The sequence below is a fragment of the Magallana gigas genome, chromosome 4 (genome assembly GCF_963853765.1).
Source record: "Magallana gigas chromosome 4, xbMagGiga1.1, whole genome shotgun sequence".
Classification (NCBI taxonomy): Eukaryota; Metazoa; Mollusca; class Bivalvia; order Ostreida; family Ostreidae; genus Magallana; species Magallana gigas.
The window spans coordinates 55729352-55750612 of NC_088856.1; the positions used below are offsets into that span (position 1 = coordinate 55729352).

Here is a 21261-nt window from a genome sequence, read left to right on the forward strand (position 1 = left end):
CGATTACGGCCCAATATATAAGGAGCAAAAGTGTTACCTTCTTGTAATTTACGGAAAAAAAATGAATACATACACCTGCAAAATTTACACCATCAATTTGGATTTTTATGTCAGATTAATAGAAGCTATTTACTCTGATAGAAGAAGATCACAACCCGCTACAGTCTCTCATTAACTCTCTACCCGTACAAAAGGTAGCTATTTACCCATTATGGTCCGTTTATACAGCCGATTCTTTAGAGGCAGTTTGCGTGCCTGAAAAATTCGCTAACAAGCAAGAACCCACCTAGGATTGAGTCTTCTAACCGAGTGGAATCTGTCGTTTATGTTTCTTGCAATAGTTCCGCCTCACTCCCACAATCCACGTGGAGTTTTCTCCTAAAATGGGCGGGTCGTCAATAGCTAATGAAGTCCATTAAAATGACTGCGGTCTGCAGTCAAGATGCAAAGTGGTATCTGATTGGTCGATTAACCGGTATCCTCGGTCGCCCATTTATGGGATGAGCCTATCGAAATCAATGAATCTTGTTGGTTTATGATGATCTTACACTAAGAAAGACTCCCAAAAATTATTTAGGATAATAAACTTATTGACTTGCTCACTACATCCGCGTAGGGTACATTTAAAGTTAACATGTAAATACCAAATTTCTTCACTTTTCTGCCGGCGTTGGATCACAAAATACACAATTTGTGGAATCTTGGAGTTTTCTTTTCATAGCTACGAGAAGGTAATCATTATTTTTTTTTTTACTTTTCCAATTTCTCTTTCCTACAAAATGAAATTTTAAAAAACCCCATAATTTTAATTCTACAATTATTAAATATATAAATATTTAAATATTTAGATTATTGTCTAATTTATTTCTAATTTTAGAAACTGTATTTTAAGAATAAACTAAATAAAGATATTTTTTCCAATTTATATTCGTTAATATTTTGTAATTTTCAGTTGTAGCTAATTTCAAATAATGCATTTTCGATTAAACAATTATTCACTTTAATTACAAATTTTTTGTTGTGTTCATTTAACAGAAAGAGAAAACATGGAGACCATGGGAGCGATTTCCCCGGGATCAGAAAAGGAAAATTCTTGCAAGAAACCAAAGTTGTCGTTTTCAATAGAGAATCTCATTGAAACCAAATCGTCCGAAAATTTCACAAAGGATGCTGAAATAACATCTCATTCTGCTCCAACTACCAAACGGAGAGAATCCTACTCGGAAACCCGGGAAACACCGAGTACTACAAATCCGGATAATGAAGGGGAGCACCAGCGGGAGATACCCCGGTCCTTTCTAAACCGGACAGGAGAGACGTGGCCGGAAAATGGACACTCGTACCGGAAGCGGAAAAGTGATTATCTGCGGACAATTCACGACCAGAGCGCAGCAATGTTGGGCTATGGTCCTATGGTTCATCCCGCGTTTTTGTTCGGACGGACTTCAGTGGAAGACTACCAGGCCTATTTGTTTCGTAACTACTCCCTGCTGCAACAGCAACTGTCTCCCGTGCCCTCCCGTGACTACACGTACGAATGGCTCCGGAACAGCGGGGTGTCCAAGTTTAACTCTCTCAAGAGTAAAAATTTTGATGTACCGCCCTCCGAACCAAAACAACGCGAGCTTCTAAAGAGAAAAACAGAAAGTAAAGCTAAGATTGTTAGTGCGACCGAGGAGGGAAAATCGTGTGAGGAGCAACTATCATCCCGCAAAGACAACGAGAAAAGTGATAGCGACAGTATAAGTAAAGTGAAGAAAGCTGCGATAAAGACCAACAAGACTTTTACGTGCCTAGAGTGTGGGAAAGTCTTCAACGCCCACTACAATCTGACCAGGCATATGCCCGTTCATACCGGGGCGCGACCCTTCGTCTGTAAGATCTGCGGGAAAGGTTTCCGTCAGGCAAGCACCCTGTGTCGACATAAGATCATCCATACGTCCGAAAAGCCACACAAATGCAACACGTGCGGCAAAGCTTTCAACAGGAGTTCAACCCTCAACACCCACATGCGGATCCACTTGGGCTACAAGCCGTTCCAGTGCGAGTACTGCGGGAAGGGGTTCCACCAGAAGGGGAACTATAAGAATCACAAACTCACGCACAGCGCCGAGAAGCAGTACAAATGTAACATTTGTAATAAGGCCTTTCATCAGGTCTACAACCTAACCTTCCACATGCACACTCACAACGACAAAAAGCCATTCACGTGCCACATGTGTGGAAAGGGATTCTGCAGAAACTTTGACTTAAAAAAGCATATGAGGAAACTTCACGATGGGAGTCAAATCCCCGCCTCTTCATCGCCCCCCAGGAGTGGGGCTACCCCCACAACACCCCAGATGCTTCGGAGTGGGAGCATGTTTTCCTTGCCCAGTGCTGGTCAAGCTCCGATTGTCGGGAATCGGTCGGCCTTCTTCGGACATTCCGCGCCCGTAAGCTGCCACCAAAGAAACGTGTTTTCTAGTTATCTCATGGGATCTGCCAATGCAGATTTCCTGCACAAGTTTTCATCTTACATGTAGCACGGTAAAATCTGCATTTAGTTGTACATTAAGATTTAATTTTCTTTTCTTTCTTTTGTATAGATCTTAGATATTCAATTTAATTGAATGGAAAAAATTCTGCGTAATTAAACATTCATAGAAATTAATACATGTAGATAGAATACAATATGTGATATTGGCATTTTCCTTTAAAAGGTTTAAAATTATAAGAAATGTTTGCTGAAATATGAAGATGGAAAAAAACTTTTGAATATGCATTTTATTCTTATAATGTAGCAAAGAATTTTTAGATTCGAAGTTATATGAGAACTATTTTTCAAAAAATCCCACGATATTTCGTGCACGTGCAACAAGAACATTAATTAATTATTCCTCAGCACTAAGAGACAGTGGAAAAGATTTTTTATCCATAATTATGTAGTCGGTACCATGTTGGAAGCAGAGTGGAACTCTTCAGAACTGGGGTAGAGCACGTGTACGTTTGGTTGTCTCTAAATATTTGATCAATCTCTGACACGAACTTTCGGGAACTCTCGGAAGGCTACCAGATGGTCACCACACAATCACACGTACAATATGTGGCCCCGTGAGGTGTTTCGCCCTATCTTGTGAGCGGGAGATTGTATTGTTTTAATTTTTATGTATCGACAGCGATGTAGAGAACGTATATACTGTGCACCCCGTTTACGATTTTTATTTTGTAATTTGATGCTATAAGCGTGCGTCGAAGCCTTCTGACGTTTGTACCCAACGCTTGTTAATAAAAGTTGATATTATTAAATTGATCTGGTTATGTCCTTTCTGCATAGAATAACAGCATTCAAGCGTTTTATGAGAAACTTGATAAGATCATGTGAACTCTTAACAAATTAACTTGTTCCCTGAGATCGGGCTCGAGTTACATCATTCGTTTGAGACTCGGTTTCATGTAGAACAAACCCGGGGAGTTTTAATTCTACAATGCTCTCTATTTCACTTCACAATGCTCTGATTTTTTAGTTGATGAATTCCGTGAATCTTATTTCACTGAACCAACTACATTGAATTTTATCTTGGCTGTTTTTTTTTTCAATGCAAACCAGTGGACTGCGGTTTCTTGATATAATTTCATCGTATACCCTGTCCTCACATTGTTGGTTCGTCGATTTCTAGTCAGTGTAAAAATCTTTAAAAGGAATTTGTTAATGAAGGGCCCTCTTTTACTCCAGACAATTTTTTAATATTTTTAAGATCTAAGACACAACGAGTTAAAAAAGAACAGATCTAGAAAAGGGGAATTCTGATTTTATAATACAATGATAATTATACATTTATTTCACCAATTCTTTAGATTTTAAAATCAAAATCTATTCATCTACCTAGTAGGTGATTTAGTTTTTAACGACATATAGGTAAACAACCTGTGAAAAAATACGAATTAAATTTAAAAGACTGTGAATTTCGATAATCATTTAAAAAATACATTACAGCTTTTATGGATAAAGATTTTAGACTTTAAAACTGCTCGATACAAGCATTGTATAATATTCAAGGTCGTATTAAGTAAGCCAGGCACAGCTGTTTGACGAACCAGATCTAGAAAATGTTAAAAATAAGATATACATTTGAATAACTCAAACACACGTGGTCCTGGCATATATCAATATAAAAAGGTTAATATTTTATGTCGGTGTGGAAAAAATCAAATTGAATTTGAAATAAGTTAATGGAGAAAATAATGTACATGTTTTTTTGGTTAGGGAAAAAATCAAATTGAAAAAAAAAATCAAATCTCAGATGGAGAGAACTAATTATATAGGCTATTTTTGCCTGCTGTTCAATCCAGATTCATTTATATACTTACAAATGTATATGTATATTTATGAATAAAATATTTTTTAAACTAAATCAAATTGAATAGGAAATAAGTCTATTGAGAAAATGGTATGCATTTCGTGCTTGTGATGGAAAAATCGTTTAATTAAATTAATATACAGAATGAGATATCGAGTGTTCTGTATGTATAATTCTATTAGCTAATCACAACAAAAAACAGTTTATCTAAAGTATTTAATTGGCCGTTGTCCCAATGATGTATAGAAAAAAAAACTTAAATGAAAAAGAAATGCATTTTTTTTTATCAATGTATCAATTCAACAAGTTGTTATTTAAATTTGTTTTGTTGATTGAAATTGAACATGAATAATTAAGGACAGAGAGAGAAGCAAGACTTCAAAATATTTCACTCAAACTTTTTAAATTAAATTCCTTGTGGTTTTCCAGATTAACCAAGATTAACAAAGGGTACTTTGATATTTGTATTCGTGTGTTTCGTTTAAAGTTAAAACTAACTTTTTTTTAATTTAAACTTTATAAACTGTTATAATTTAGTTTGAATAGATAAATTTTAAACTTTAATGTGACACTTTTAATATTCAAAGGGTTTAATTGTATGAATTTTGCATTTGGGTAAATTGGGATTAAATCACTCCTGTTTAGATTTTTTTTTTACAAATTGTGGTGCAAATTTCATTTTATTTCTCAATAGATTAAATTATTAATATTTGATTAGGATGGTAAAGATGCAGATCGACTAAAAAAGACTTTGTTTTTTTATTTGCAAACATTTTCAACCAAATGATCAAATCTCTGCTCTAAATTTAGATTCCAACCTCTAAAGCATTAGGTTTAAGGCGTGTTGTAAGTGAGAACTAAAAGAATTAATTTACATCAAATCTTGATATTATTTGTTGTGTAAATAGTATGTGTTTGGTGGTGTGGGATTAGAAAATAAAATGGGCACATCCAACCTCTATCGCTTCAAGTGTATATAATATAAGACCTACATGTATGACAACAGTGTTGTCCAGTTAATCACATCTCAGCAAGCTTCGACAACTTGACAAGTTCATTGTTGTGACCTGTTAACAACTCACAAAGAACAACATAAATGGCTTCTTATGCCAGAGCCTACAAAGAAAACTGAAGTGGGTAGTTATTGTTTGTAAAGCAGGCCGTGAATGGAGATGTCCTTGTTCGGAAACCACAACATTGTGACGTCACAACCGCAAGGTGGCTCCCGGCCGGAAGTAATGATTACATTGTTCATGCATTGTCATGAGGGAGTCTTGATATAGTATCATAGTTTAATGTATATATAATAATCATATCTAAATCTATATAGTATTACACTCCCACAGACTTCTATGTAGCGTAGATGTTTACCACTTGTCTGGCTCTCCTTGCAGAAAAAAATAAAATAAAGTATAATATCCTCAATATTTGTTCATTTAGCATTCATTCACTTTTTTTCTGTTGATTGATTTCATTTGTTGACAAATTGCATACAGATTCCTGCCTTAATTATGATTAACTTTATTTAATTTTTTTATCATAGCCGTAGATTACGACAAATTACAGTCTGTAAAAAGGCACCGATGTGAACAAACTAGACGAACAAAATAATTTCTAGGATAACATTCTGCTTTAATTTCAAAGCTTCTATTCAAATGTTATAATTTTATGGATCTGCAAAGTTAAAAAGGCGAAAACATATTTTTTTAATTATCCACAGTATAAATGGCTCCCTGCTCGTAATCCATCCGCAGTTGATGAAATCGACCGACCTAAACGTTCATTTGTCCCCCGATCGTTGCTATCTCGCCCCCATTTTCAGTAATATTTCCCCTTTATTTCTTGATACTGGTAACAATTTCTCACTCAGGTACTGTGATAGCGTTCCTAACAATCACCAGGGAAACTGGCGGAACCGATTACTCGCCGGTGAAATGTCGAGGCATGCACGACAAGATACGACCCAGCCATGGTTTGATGTCTACTTGACTATTCTGCCCCATTTTCACCGGGGCCAATCTCTAAATCTCGTATTTCTCTCGTCGCTGCGGCCTTATCTCGCGTCATTTGGCAAGTTTTACGTCGGCGATAATTTCTAATTTCGGTTCTATTGCTCGTAAACGGAACGAATCGAACAGCGGGCTCCGAGGGATGAGTCAAGAAAAAACAAACATCATTGTCCATTAGAAGTGCACTGCGATCTCCTCACCTGTGATCTCGTCACCAGATCGCGCTCTAACCGTTGCAGGTGCGTCAAATCGCTATATTTTTTTAACTCTTGATTTTTATTGCCATTGAACCGTGCAGCATTGGTTTTTTTCTATCGAGTCGCGCGGGTAAATCGGTGGATAGGGACGTATCGTGGGGTGAAGGAGATAACAGAAGGTGGTCAAGTGGAAAGTGATCTAATTAGGAATAAAACTGTTAGGTTCAATTAATATAGGATACGAGTACCACATCGCGAGGAAATGGCTATCAAATGAAAGGACAGGATTGTTCATTTATATACGTATTTCTTAGTTCTTATCTTTAAATCGTTTTGATTTAAATTGAGCTCTAATCAATTGCTTGCTGGTCTATCAAGAAAACATATTAATTGCAAAAACTGATAACAAATTATATGAAAAAATACAAATTGTTCATGATCAGCAAATGCATGAGTAAATTCCAAACCTGATAGATGAATGAACTAAATAAAGGGTAGGGAAGAATTGTCTCGTTTTCAACTGACATCGAATAAAACAAAGAAAAGGTAATTTGAACATTTGAAATAAACAAACGTAAATGCAAGAGAAAAAAATTAACCCAAAGAATATAATTTTCAAAGACCAACATCTAATATCAATGGGTATTGAATAAAGGTATGAATTGAATTATGTAATTGTCAAATACAATAGGGATTCATTTGATACGTTTTAGACGCAAGTCAAAATAAGTTTACCTTTATAAAATATTTCCTCACTGACAGTATTCGTGTCTTAATCATGACTTTTATTGTATATGGGTATAATTCGTACAAGTATATTTGCAAAAAATGAAAGATTAAAATTCTTTACGAAATTCCGAAAAAAAATTCAGATAACAATATTTGGGTTTTTAATTTTTTTTTAAAGACAATTGATTGATTCATTGTATTTGACTCTTTTCTCAGGGTTCATAAAATTTTGAGTTTTTATTATAAATCAAACTATTCATTAAAAAATAAAACAATAAGAGCCGAAAACTTTGCAGTGAATATTTTTAAAGTTAAAAAAAAAATTAATCGCCAATTAAATTCGATCGGCGAAAAACGAACTTTGTCACTTCATTTGGACCGTTGAAGGGCGTGATTCGACATTTCGTTGGCTATCAGGAAAATTTCATTAATTAGTTTTCACCTGCCGTTTATGCAGCGGACGAAGACAATTAATCGGGATCAGTAAATAGTGGGGTAGTATTCTGATCCTGTCTCTGATTAAAATGAGTTTTACACTACCCGCTACTTCTGTTAGTGACAATCATCGCTGTCTTTTCTCAATTTAATTAGTATCGACTAGAATAAAAAAAACAACTCGTTTTCACTGAAACGAGACGAAACTTTGATAAGTGGATAAAACAAAAAAAGAGAAAGAGACAAACGCACATTGGATTCGGATGATAGCGGCCGTTGATCAATGGGTATTGATACAAACACAGAAATCTAAGGTATCGCAATCCGGTGTAGATTTATTCAGCAAACGGGGAAAAAATAATTAGAAAATGAACAATTTCCCATCTTCAGGTAATCTCGCGGGATTTCTGCGTAAACTGGCGTATTAATTTCAGTGTTTGATCAGACCCGATGCACGGCCATGTCACAGAGAGAAGCCGCGCGGAATAAAGGCCCTTTAGCCGGCGGTCGCCTCAGCAATTGAATTAAGACAAACAGAGGGATAAATTCCGGGAAATCCCACGGGACAGCGGAGAGAGACAGGTAGGGCCGGCGCAGGAAATCGCGAGGACACCCGATATCGGCGCCTGATGACACACAATATATGCTTTGTAGTAATTCATTAACATTAAGACAACATCCAAATCAAAATACAAGTCTGTGAATTCCGTGAAAAAATTACGAATTTTATATTTTCTATGCACTAGTATTACCGATACCAGTTATTACATTGTTAAATTTATGTTTTTCAATATAATTCTCTTGTGTGGAGTTTGAGTTTCAAGTTTTTTTTTAATGAATTTTGCGTTGTCTAATGAAGGAATAACAAATTTTGCTTTGTTTTTAATGAGGCATGTGACCCTACATCGTAATATATATATATATATATATATATATATATATATATATATATATATATATATATATATATATATATTATATTCTTTATTTGCACAAGACATACATCTTATGGCATAGGTTATTACATATAAATATAGCAATATTGAAATAATGGTATGGTACATGAACATGTGAAGTTCATTGATAATGTATATAAAATAAAATTTTACTAACAGGCGAAGAAACCAGAGAAATGTTTCTTAATTATCATGAATATTGAAAGCTAGATGGAGATACTTCCCCAAATTACACAGATCTTTAAAATTTTGAACACTTAATAATTGTATAAATTTGTATACAGACGGTTTTTTCCAATAATATTTCTTAATATATTTTACTCGGATTTCTCTATACTGCTGACATTTCAAAACAAAATGGAATTCATCTTCAATATCTGAACAAAATTTACATAAGCGTCTTTCTTTTGGTACATTAGTGTGTCGTCCACTTTCAATTGCAAGTCTATGAGATGACAATCTAATTCTTGTAATTTGTTTCTTATATTTAGAAGGTATTGATTTTGTTAAATAATATTGTAATGAAAACTGGTCAATAATATGCTTGTAAAAATAACATCGAGATGAGGAATTAATCTGTTCTACAAGTTGTTGAGTAAAGTGATCAATGATTCTTTGCTTAATTAAAGGAAAATAGGTTTCACAATGTATATACTCCTGTTCATACCATATATGTCCTAGACCTATTTCAAAAAGTTTATTCTTAATTACAGTAACCCAATTTTCAGCAGGTGCCAAAGACGATTCACACTCATTATACAGCATTTTATAACAGGACTGCAAAATACAATTCTGACTTTGTAACAATTTGAACCAAAATTTGAATATTCTAAACAATCGTATAGTTTTCATAGGTAGCCTCCCAGTTTCAAAATATACAAGTGCAGTGTTTGTATTCTTCTTCACACTTAACACAAATTTAATATATTCTAAATGCACTTTTTCTATATCATTTGCAGCATGCATGCCCCATATCTCACAGCCATAATTTAATATACTAGCAATATAAGTATCAAAAATTGACAGCATTGTTTCTGTATTTAGATACAATTGACTTGTTTTTGACTTTAAAGAAAACATGGCTTTTCTCCCTTATATATATATAAATGATTTAGTTATTTAAATGAAATTGCAATTTGGCGAAGAAAGTAAATTATAAAGCTGTGTGTGAGACTACTGTATGTCAAAGTTATTAAAACAATCCAGCTTCTTGTAAAAAAAAAAGAGGGTTATGATAGTTGACGAGGATTATCTTTTTTACGTGAAAAAAAATTCATAACATCCCATATATCCTAGGCTTTTAGTCTCAAAAGTTTAAAATCCTTGAAAAAAGACATCCCTTAGCAGCCGGTACAGTTTTTCACTTGCCTTCCATTAGATAAATAGATATATTATATATATTGGAACTGTGTATATATAATAACTTTATTGTACAATCATAAATGTTAGCTATTATACAAACTGCAAAACCTATTACAAATTAGTCGTAAAAATCTGTTGTTTTCACAGGAAAGACGGGTTTGAATGCGCATATGCAAGACGCTGGAGTCCATAAAAAATATTTTGTTGATTTTATAATTTTGGAGAAAATCATTTTAAATTGAATAAGAGAAGTTAACATCAAATTTATTTGCATAGCAATTTGAAAATCTCGCGTCCTTTAAAATTCAACAGGTGTGTTGGAATCTCGTTGGGTAATAATACTCTATGCATGAGCGACGGCGCTACACATTCGGCAGTTGCAACGTCACGTGTTAGAAAAAAGCTAGGACTGAACTGAACAAACGGACAAATTAAATATTCATGATGATGATTTGAACATGTCAAATTAAAAATGCATCGCAGACAAAAGTTGCTTCGTGGGAATCTAAATTTTGGCGGGAAGTGTTCACTCTGCCGACAGGAAGGGTTCTTGTTACGTTTCCTTGCCTCACGGAGATAACGCGAGACTCTCGCGGTGCGATGCGCGAGAATTTGCATACGTCTCAACAGGCATTCGATGAATTGGTTGCAATTATCAAATCCCATCCCTTTTTGTCATTTTTACCCTCATAAAGACGTTTTGTAAGTTTATCGGAATAATTTGTATTCACGTCTGCAATCGAATAAAAGATGGGAAATGGAGTGTCACTGGGAATCAGGGGGTTTGCATGTCGAAGCTTCAACTGACCAATAATAAACGTGAATGTCTGATGACAATGACCATTTTATTATACTATTCGAGAAAAGTTTAAATCAATAATTTTTTTTTACAACCTGCAGCTGTAAAATATATTCTTCAGGAAATATACAAACTTACAAGCACAATAAATGTACACGTGTAGCATTAATTACATGAATTTTATCGTCACTGATTAATAACAGGACTAATGTTTAAAAGACATTTTTAATTTTCTGATTCAATTGATTAATAATTAATGATAATTAATAAATTCAACATTAATAAACATTAATTTTATCGTCACTGATTAGTAAAATACCTAATGCTAAAAAGAATTTTTGTTCTAATTCTTCTTCTTCCATGCCGTTTAGTTCATCCCTCGGTTTATGGAGTATTGTCGAACTCTGAAATTTGAATTCAATAAATTAATTGATTGAATCTTATTTCTATTCAACATAATGAAAATTCACCGTTTTAGATACTTTTGAAAATTACTTTTTTGGGTGTGTGTGTGTGTGGGGGGGGGGGGGGGTATTACATTAGATGCTGAAGTAAATTCATGTTCTTTTCTTAATGCATGACCACTGTCAAAACCCACACTTTCTCTCCCACACGCACATTTTTCTTCAAACACATACATACACGCATACATTTTGTACTTGATATTTGTTTCAAACAAAGAGCACATTGGTCACTTAAATAATAAACTGTAGAACACGGATTACAAAATAGGTTACCCCGGCAGCTCACAGGGTGAGTGAATTAAATGGGGGTTGTCGCTAGGTCCCCCCAGGGGACCCACAGACAATATGCTGTGTTGACCCAGGCTGGCCGATCACTTCCCGTTCAATTCGCTCAGGACCAGTATTTTGTTTAATAACTGTCGAAATTTGATCACACAATGGGCTTTGTGGGTTAATCTAGCGAGATGCTATCTGTTATGTGATGCCGAGAAAAAATAATTTTCATCTCATAGATAATGAAAATTAATTCAAAAGAGGTTTCTCCTGACTCCCGGATCTGGGAGATTGTTCTTGTGACAGATTTGGCATGTTTTTATCATAAGATGGGCGCTTGCAGATTTAATATCAGATGAGAAATAGGGGGGGGGGGGGGGGTTAAAGTCAAAATTGACATTTCATTTTGACGATGCGATAAAGTTACTATCTATTGATCTCTTGTATGGATGCAATTTTAACATGTACATACATTGAAGACGTTTGAAAATGCTCAGAGATTTGATCTGAATTGATTTTTAAAGCCAATAATTAATAATATTTCAATTTGATTCCCTGTAATAATGTTTGTCCCAGAATTCAGATTTGGGTGATCGGGGAAATAATTTCTTTAGATAATGCATGCATAGCTGCTTATTAATGTTTTTTAAAATTGAAAACTCATACTGAAATATATCTAAATCAAACAGATTTTTTTCTAAAAATGTGCAAAAATAATTTTAAAAAATTATAAATAAAAGAAATTACAAACGATGATTCAACATGCATTTTTTAGCGTTTTTTCATTTATTCTGCAAGTGTATTGATTTCAATGAGAAAAATAATCTAAAGTAAATTATAAATGTTAAGCTTTAACAGATTAACAAGATTAACAACTTGAAGGTAAAAACTTAGTCATGACACAATATAATGTGATTCGTCAACCACAACTGAAGGCAGCTCTTTCCTTCATGGGATAGATTTTTATTTTTACTTTTTTTATTTTACACACATACATGTATCTTATATTTTTTTTTAGAATAAAGTCGAGTACTGTATATTCCTATTTGAACGCGAAGAATTAATGTCCGCGTAAAATCTCGAGAAGCGCATCTCGCGAATTTTTAGAATTTCGCTTTTATTATTTTTTTTACATATATGTTAACTACATAAAACTAAAACAAAAATTCGGAATTCGCGATTTTATGTTCTCGTGATTTGATGGAAAACGGCTGAATCTCGGAATTAAGTACTCGCGTAAAATAACGAATCTTCATTAACTAAACAATTAGTTTCAACATCATACTTATTTCTAATTTAAATTTTTTGCTCATAGTTTTTGAAAATGTCTTAGTAGACTGCCTGCTAGGATGCCACTATCTTGGCAGGAACATTAACATGGGTACATTAACCTTAAAGATAAAGATATATATATACATAATGATGAGGACAATCACCGGAAAGTACAAGATACGACCTAAAAGTTCGATCCTTGTCTCCATGTATATTTGTTTGTTTGGCGCTGTTTAGGACAAAAAAGTAATATGACTTTGCCAATTTTAACACAGCGAAGACAAACAAGTGTTTTAATTAACTCCTAGGGAAGTAAATAAAAAGTGCATTTAAATCTGCACCTTGTGAGAAATTATGCAACCGTACGATTGATCGCAAAAACTCTCTTATTTAGCCGCGCGCTGTTTTAATGCATAATATGGACAAAACTTCAACAAATATCCCCATTGTAAACAATCCGAACGGAATGCCACAGATGGTTAAAAACTCATTCGATCTCAGTCTTTTGAACGTTTTTCGTGTAAGTGTCTTCCTTAAGGAAATGTACACTTGGGCAATTGAATAGCCATATATTGGACAGAATTGAGCGCATACCGTGCATGTAAATGGTTTTGTGGCTTTTTGTTATCCCTCTACTGTTTTCTTAATAGATTTAACATCTAATTCGAGCCCTTTCCCACCAGGGGTCCTTGTAAGCGTCTCAGCGAGCGCGATTGATTTTTAAATGGATACAGTTCTGCTTTTGTTTTGTTCCCCTATAGAAAAATCATTTTCAAAAGATACCCTGAACAATATCCATGATAGCTCAAACATTACTTAACACTTTTCAGCGAATGGTAATCGAAATTTTCTATTAATATAAGACAAAATGTCATTTTAATTAGTGGCGTAAGTTTGCCAAACGTTGCGCTCAAGAGGGTTGGTTGAGAGTTGAAGAGCGGCTTCGTTTGTGGATCTCTGTTTACCCAGCCCTCTCGAAACGGCCTTTGCGTTAGAGCATGCAAGCTCCCCATTAGCTGGCAAGACCTTGGCTTGGGAAAAGTATCATTATGAGAAATTTCTCACAAAAGGGACAGGGATAGCCCGCCTAGAAGGAGAAGAATGGACAAAAACTAGAGAGCACTGTTCCCTATGATAAGCCCACTCCAGCACTGCATATTATTTGGTAGAACTTAACAATCACCACAATCAGGTGCAGAGTCAAACTTGACATCAATACGTGGAATAAAGAACAACACACAAGACAAGGAAACACACAAATGCGTCATTTCAGTTTTATTTTGTTTAAATGGTACATAAAAGTTTTACAAGCCAACACGTGCACGCACGAGCAAAAAGCTATGGTGAAGCAAAACCCAATGACTTTAGCAATGAGATAGGAGAAAACAACCGTAGCATTAGACTTTTCATCTTTTTGAATTTTATCATGTTTGTAATATCATGGTATCATGTATGTTATATCATGGTGTCGTGCATGTAATATCATGGTATCGTGCATGTACATGTAATATCATGGTATCGTGCATGTAATATTATGATATCATGCATGTTATATCATGGTATCGTGCATGTTATATCATGGTATCGTGCATGTTATATAACTATATCGTGCATGTAATATTACAATAGTGTGCATAGCATTTTACTCCAAAGCTAACACAGCTTTGATTTTGTTCCTATTTATTTTTTATTTTTCCGACTATTTTTGAGCCAATTTATTATCCACTATATCTGATATTGTAGTTTCAGATATTTTCACTTCAATTTTACCACTATATCAATTAATCCATCTGCAAAATTTAATATAAACTTTTGAAAATAAAATGACAGGGAAAATATACATGACTACAGTTGATTAACACTGGTTTTAACGTTATGTTAACTGAGCTGAGGTCAGAATTTTCTGGATGAAGCTTTAATTTATGAAGTGTTTTTGATGTAACGCAATTGTGGCTGTATTTTAGTTCAGTGGAAGTGTATGGAAGTTTGTGTGGTGTGTTTTCTTTTGTAAGGCTTCGAATACACAAAACTAACAGATCGTTATGCCATAATTACAAAAAAGATAAAAATTAACTACTTAAGATTTAGGAGCAATAAACTTCATCCCATTGTTTCGCTGGGAACCTTGGAGAAACACATTTTATTACAGCGAGACAAGGCCTCGGTTATATCAGAATCCAAATCGGATTTATTCTTTGAATTAATTGATTTTGAAGAGGAAGAAGTCACAAAGTGTCCCCTCTAGAAATCTCCACTCAGTGGAATGATGAAATAAAGAACATCACTCGTAGACATTTCAATGAATTGGGATCGCGATACCAATAATTCCTACCTCCCTCGGGAACGATATTTACAGGTTTCGCAAAATTGTACATACGCGATCTTTTATAGCGTTATAACCTACAACGGATCTAAGAGCTCTCTAGGGCCGCCTTTGTCAGTCGTAGTAATTGTCAGAGCAACATAATTCACCGAACACTTAATCTGAAAACTATTACGCTGAATTACACGCGCCAATTTGTGTCCGATCCACAATTGTTGTTGGAAACCATTTTTCTTTGCTCTCTGACGTCACTAAATCATGGAAACAATTTGAAACCGCATTACAGTTTGAAAGAAATCTATTAACAGAGCAATGATTTAACGCCAAGTCGACCAACTTTGCAGCATTTCATCTCTTTTTTGTTATCAATTAAACTGTGATAATGGGGGAGAGAAAGAATAGGGATTCGTCAGTATTTACTTGTCCAGAAATGAACCTGTCCCTAGAGGTTAGGCCGGTTAATATCCTGGACATATTGTCCGGAAAGCAACGCACACAAAAGACAACTTTATCCGTGAAAAACAAAATAACCGTAATTTATGGAAGCATGTGCTTTACTACGTGCTGCAAAATATAAAGAAATTCAAGCCTTAAAATGACCACATATTTATGACTTGTGCAACGTTCTAGAGTTTAGACAGTGGATGCATAGAAAATAAATGTTTACTAATACGATCACCGTGCGGTATATTATGTCAAAATCGTTTCTTTGCTTTTTATACATGGATATTTTCTAGACATGCAACTTCAAAATAAAGGTCTTAGAAGACGTATAATTGTTCATAGTCACAAACCGTGGTTCATAAACTGGTTTTTATCATAATTGATAGGAACGAAGCATCCAATAAATCGTGGGTGTTCGATGAGGACAAGTTTGAATTCTTAAATCGTAAAATACTCGCATTCACTGTATGACAAAGGTTATGACATCGGCCTTGACATTGGCTGGGTAGTGTTTTACGGAAGAACGTACGACAGAGATGGAAACCATTTTTATCAGAAGAGCACAAAACTTATACAAACCTGGGTTGAAACTCAGTAACTGATTTTTGATTGATAATGTCATTAATGAATTTGGCCGGAAGTTTTTATGCCGGGGCAAAACCATTTGTTTCTGTTACAATTAGACCTATGATTTTAATCCTTTTCGATATGATTTTCTACCCAATGGCAACATATATAATATTTATTGAATTAATTTATTGAACAAACACATACTGTCAATTTTTTTCAACCATAAAAGCAACTTTCTTTAATTTTCAAACTAAGTATAGTGTACCAACGCTCTCTGTTATAACCATATTCGCTATCCAGGAATTTACGTATACACGACTTCTTCTGCTCCTCAAAAACGTGTAGAGGAGCATAGTGGATAGCCTTAACCTATACACCGAACAGACCAATGTGTTGCGTTTCTATGAGGATCGTCGATCAAATGCATACAGAGAACGGCGAGAAAACTGGGGGTGGGGGTGGGGGTGAGGGGGTGGGGGTATCTATATTTTATGAATTAAGAGAACTGGATGGTCGTGACCGTTTTATATACTTTTCTTACCTCTTTGAGAAGAAGAGCTCGGTATAAGAATATAGAAAAATCTTTAACTTTAAAAGTTTTTTTTCTATTATACATAGTAGTCAATGGCCAAAGAAAAGTTTAATCTTAGAAATTACAGTAAACATGACTGGAGATTTGTTGACCTCTTTGAGAGTCGATATTATTAAAATATTTTTGTTGTTTTACATATTGAGATTTTTTTTATTTATTAAAATATAAAACCTTAAACTTAATAATAAAAATATTTGTACCACTTTTAAATTAAGCATCTGGAAAAAAGTTCAGCAACTGAACGATTTCACCTCTCCTCTTTTTTATTTGATATCAATTTTCTTCCTTTTAACGTTTTTCATTGATATCAAATAGCTTCGCTGTTTAATTTTCCGTCAACAATAAGCTATTATGGCCGTTCATCGGATGTTCAATTAAGTTTAAACCGATTTGAAATTGAAACATAATTCAGCTTTTCTGTCATAACAAAATTATTCAATTTTGATTATTTTTGAACTTTCATGCTGTGATGTAATATAAATTCTTGGGGCTGAAAGTAGTCATTAATAGTGAGAAGTCTGTCCTCATCGGGGTCACAGGGGTCACAATGGATAATGGCGGAGGAATCCCATAATGCTTCCACAGATGACAATTTTCCTAAAAGCTGTTTCGCAATACACTGCGAATAGGAGCATGATAGGAATTCCCTCATTTTTGCAGTTTTCGTCTAGCCTGTGCATGTATAAAGAGGCTGTCCATTTGAAAACAGATTCGTTACTTTGCAGCTTACCGTATTTTAATATGTGGCACACGCGTATCATTTCGCATAAGATCATTTCAGTCATGCGGAGCTTCTTTTTTTTCGTGTCAAGTCTTTAAGTTAAACATGACAAATGTACATTCATTTCCCTTGGACTCTACCTTAAAATTTGGGACAATTTAAGCATAACATAATAGATGTAACTTTTAAAATCTTCATATTAAGATTGGATTCATCTTTGTTTCCTTTGATGGTATTAATTCTAAGATCAAAATGGTATTGCATATATGGACCATTTGCAAGCCAATCTGCAAACTCTGTGTTCGTATAATATATACCAAACAATTCAAATAAGTCAAATAATGGTGCGACCATTATTGATTAAAATTACTGAAGTGACATTATAAACGTATACTCTATAGTAGCTCCGGTGGACATTGTAAACTGTTAAAATATTATTTTAAATACATTGACCATGTAATGAAAATGTTACTATATTCAATTGTCTACTTAATTTAAAAAAAAAATACTCTTTAATATACCTGATTTAATTTACTTAATGCCCTAGCTGTAAAATTTGATACATAGCTGTCTAATACAGTCTAAAAATGGCCAGAGTAAGTAATTCAGTCCTCTTGATGAATTACACGAGTTTTATCAGTCAGACTGAGAGTCTGTAGTCCCGCTACAGTCACAGTGCTGACAGGGTTCCTTGTCTCCTATTGTATTGTATTGCAGCGCATTTGTTTAGAAGATTCTTTAAATAACAAACCGCCGCCCCTACCATCCCACACTTCACACATGCATGTCATTCACGTTAGGAATAAAAATAGTTCTACAGAGTTAAATTTAAAAAAAAAAAAGCGCACATATAGATGTACTAAAAAATCGTTACAAATGTCAAAACGTATTAATTGGGATTGATGGTCGCGGCCATTTTAAGACTGTATTAATATCTTTAAGAAGAACTCTATATAAAGCTATAGAAAATATCAAAATTTGACAGCTTAGATATGTGGATTATTTTCTTTAGTGATAGTGTATAGCTTAACAAACCATATCTTACAATTTAAGGAAGTTTTAATGGTTAATTTGTTGATCACCTAGACTCCTTAATTTATGCATGATTCAACAAAACATTACAATGCTAAGAAGATGAGCAAATAAGGCTGATGAAATGTCTATATTAGGACAGATAAGGCTGATGAAATGTCTATATTAGGACAGATAAGATACTGATAATTAAAAGTATCTAATTATCAGCTGATTCTTTCCAAACTTTGTTCTAAACGATGTCTATTTTATACATGTTTTAGTCCTGAATTGAGTTCAATATTTTAAATATATTGATTGGAGCTGGTTTGTGTACTGTATATCAAAATCGTCAGGAAGTGTCAATTTTTAGAAAGAACTATATATGATAAGAGTTAAATTTGGCCCCCATAATTCGCCATTTTTTGTTTCGGGTACAATAAAATGTTAACTAATTTTTTAAAAGAGTTGTTATAAAATATATTTTTCATCTATTTATTTGATTTATTTGCACTCACTGGCAGTATATGACGTCAGAAGTGACGCAATTTCTATAATTCAATCAAAATCAGCTAAAAATTGACATTTTTCTTATCTATTTACGAATGGGAAATAAAGGGCGCATGCTTGAACAAGGAAATTTTTTTTGTCACTTATTAGTCTTGGCTAGATGCATGTATGATTAAAGTATTTTATTTGTTCAAGAATGCGCTCTATGTTTTCGGAAGGAAAAACTGCTTGAAAACAAGCTGTTTTAAGCTAAAAATGCAAAAATAGCGGGAAAAGGTTGTCTTTACAATGTCATATTTTTAAATTGTGGGCACTTGAACCAAAATGAATATTGTGTAAACACATCACATACACATCTGTACAAAGAAAACAAAGAATGATAGCAAAATGATGATGTTCATTTTAGGCCCTTATTAGTCCTTTGTTGCCTTTTTTTTCGAGCGTGTCTGTGCTTCATATGTTGTCATTGTCGTGGTAAGGTAAAGGTCTCATAAAAAACCCAAACAAAACAATTTCAAATAATGTGGCACGTATATTTTTTTTTTAAAATTCACCTGGTATCTCAATATTAGAAGTAATTACATTTCATCTCAACATTACAAATAAAAAAAAGAACATGTATTTGTAATAATCAATCAAGGCCAAAGTCAATAAGATAACCTTACACAGCGTAAGATTTTTGGGTTGAGGGTTCGATATCATGAAATTCTGACCCAATTTGTTTTTCTTCGTGGTTATTAAAAAATTCAAACTTATTATATTAATTGAATCAGTACTTTAATTTGCTATTTGAAAAGGAAAAAGGAAAAGGAAAAATGAAATTTTATTTTATGAATATATCGATAGACATTAGCGCTAACTTATTTCTCGCCCATCTCCTTTATTACAAAAACTCAAAATGCAGAAGAAGCATGATTCTAATGTCTCAAAATATAGATACCATAAAACAAATGATTAATCGCATGTTTATTTAATAAAGAAACAAAGAACATTGATTTTGTTGTATAATTTTAACAAACAGTATCTTACTTCAGATCTCAAACAAAACAGGCCGATTGCACATAATACCATACAAAACCTGTTTCAAAAATTTCTTGGCTCCTCTGTTAGATAATAAATATTGTTTTAATAAACAAACTGAAAATAAAAAAATACAGATAATCTTATAAACAAAGTCACAATAAAACCAACCCCTAAATTAATTCAAGTTAAAGAATAATAGAATTAAATCAGGCAGATAGAACATTTATATTACTTAAAGGTGCAGGCTAGTTACATGTTGGAGCATTTAAAATAAATAATTCAATTCAGCTAGTAAAGACAATACAGAAATACAACTGAAATAGAATAATTCAGAGAGAGAGAGAGAGAGAGAGAGAGAGAGAGAGAGAGAGAGAGAGAGAGAGAGAGAGAGAGAGAGAGAGAGAGAGAGAGAGAGAGAATGGCAGTTAAATTTTGTATCACAAGAAAGACAAGAAATCATATTGACGCAAGCGTCAAATGGGCCGCAAAAATATAATTGTTGTAAGAATCATCATTGGTTGTTTACATAAAAAACACATCACAAAGAAAATAACGAGTTGGTTGTACTAATTTTAATGGTATATTTAGTTTTAATTACTATATTTTCAGCAACTCGATTTGAATTTTGACATTTTACATATACTATTATCATTAAGAATAGAGTTTGATAAATTTTTTCCTAAATGGAATTATAAATCTTATCAACACTATAGTTTATGAAGATAATCATTGTTATTTCAAAAGAAATAAAAATAAATCAGGTTAGCTCAAATTTTCTGGTCCATACAAATTTTCACTTTTTTCATATTTTTGCGTAAAAAAATGATATGGATGTCATTTCATGATAATTTTCTACCACATCTCACATTGAAATATAACAAATTCACACACAAAGTTATTTTATTTGACGCAGCACATAGAAATTCAAATACATCATTTATATAAAAGTCCATGTCATTCAAGTCTTTAGTATTTTAGGTCTTTAGTATGTCCCGTATACCGATCCCGATACTATGAACTCCGAAATTTTCCGAATATATTATAGTCTCGATAAAAATGCGTCTAACACGACAGTCTATGACCAACTTTTTATTTACGAGCAAAACAAAAAATATGTAATATTTTTAAAAGGCATAAAACATATTTCTACACGCAAATTTACTTTTAATTGATAATAATGAGAATAATATTAATTTATTTAAAAAAAAACTATCCCGCAGAAACGCAGTTA

At 33.6% G+C, this 21261-nt stretch overlaps 1 protein-coding gene across 1 annotated transcript; it reads left to right on the forward strand.

Moving 5' to 3' along the window:
* Positions 1 to 546: 546 nt before the first annotated feature.
* LOC105319966 (zinc finger protein 8) lies at positions 547 to 3288 on the forward strand. Its single transcript, XM_011417705.4, has 2 exons — positions 547 to 731; positions 1036 to 3288. Exon 2 carries the CDS (start codon positions 1047 to 1049, stop codon positions 2523 to 2525), a length of 1479 nt encoding a protein of 492 aa, XP_011416007.3. The 5' UTR covers positions 547 to 731; positions 1036 to 1046; the 3' UTR covers positions 2526 to 3288.
* The last annotated feature ends 17973 nt before the right edge of the window (positions 3289 to 21261 follow it).

Bases quoted from the DNA above. Each gene is read 5' to 3' on its own strand.
- LOC105319966 (XM_011417705.4), top strand. From the start codon at position 1,047: ATGGAGACCATGGGAGCGATTTCCCCGGGATCAGAAAAGGAAAATTCT.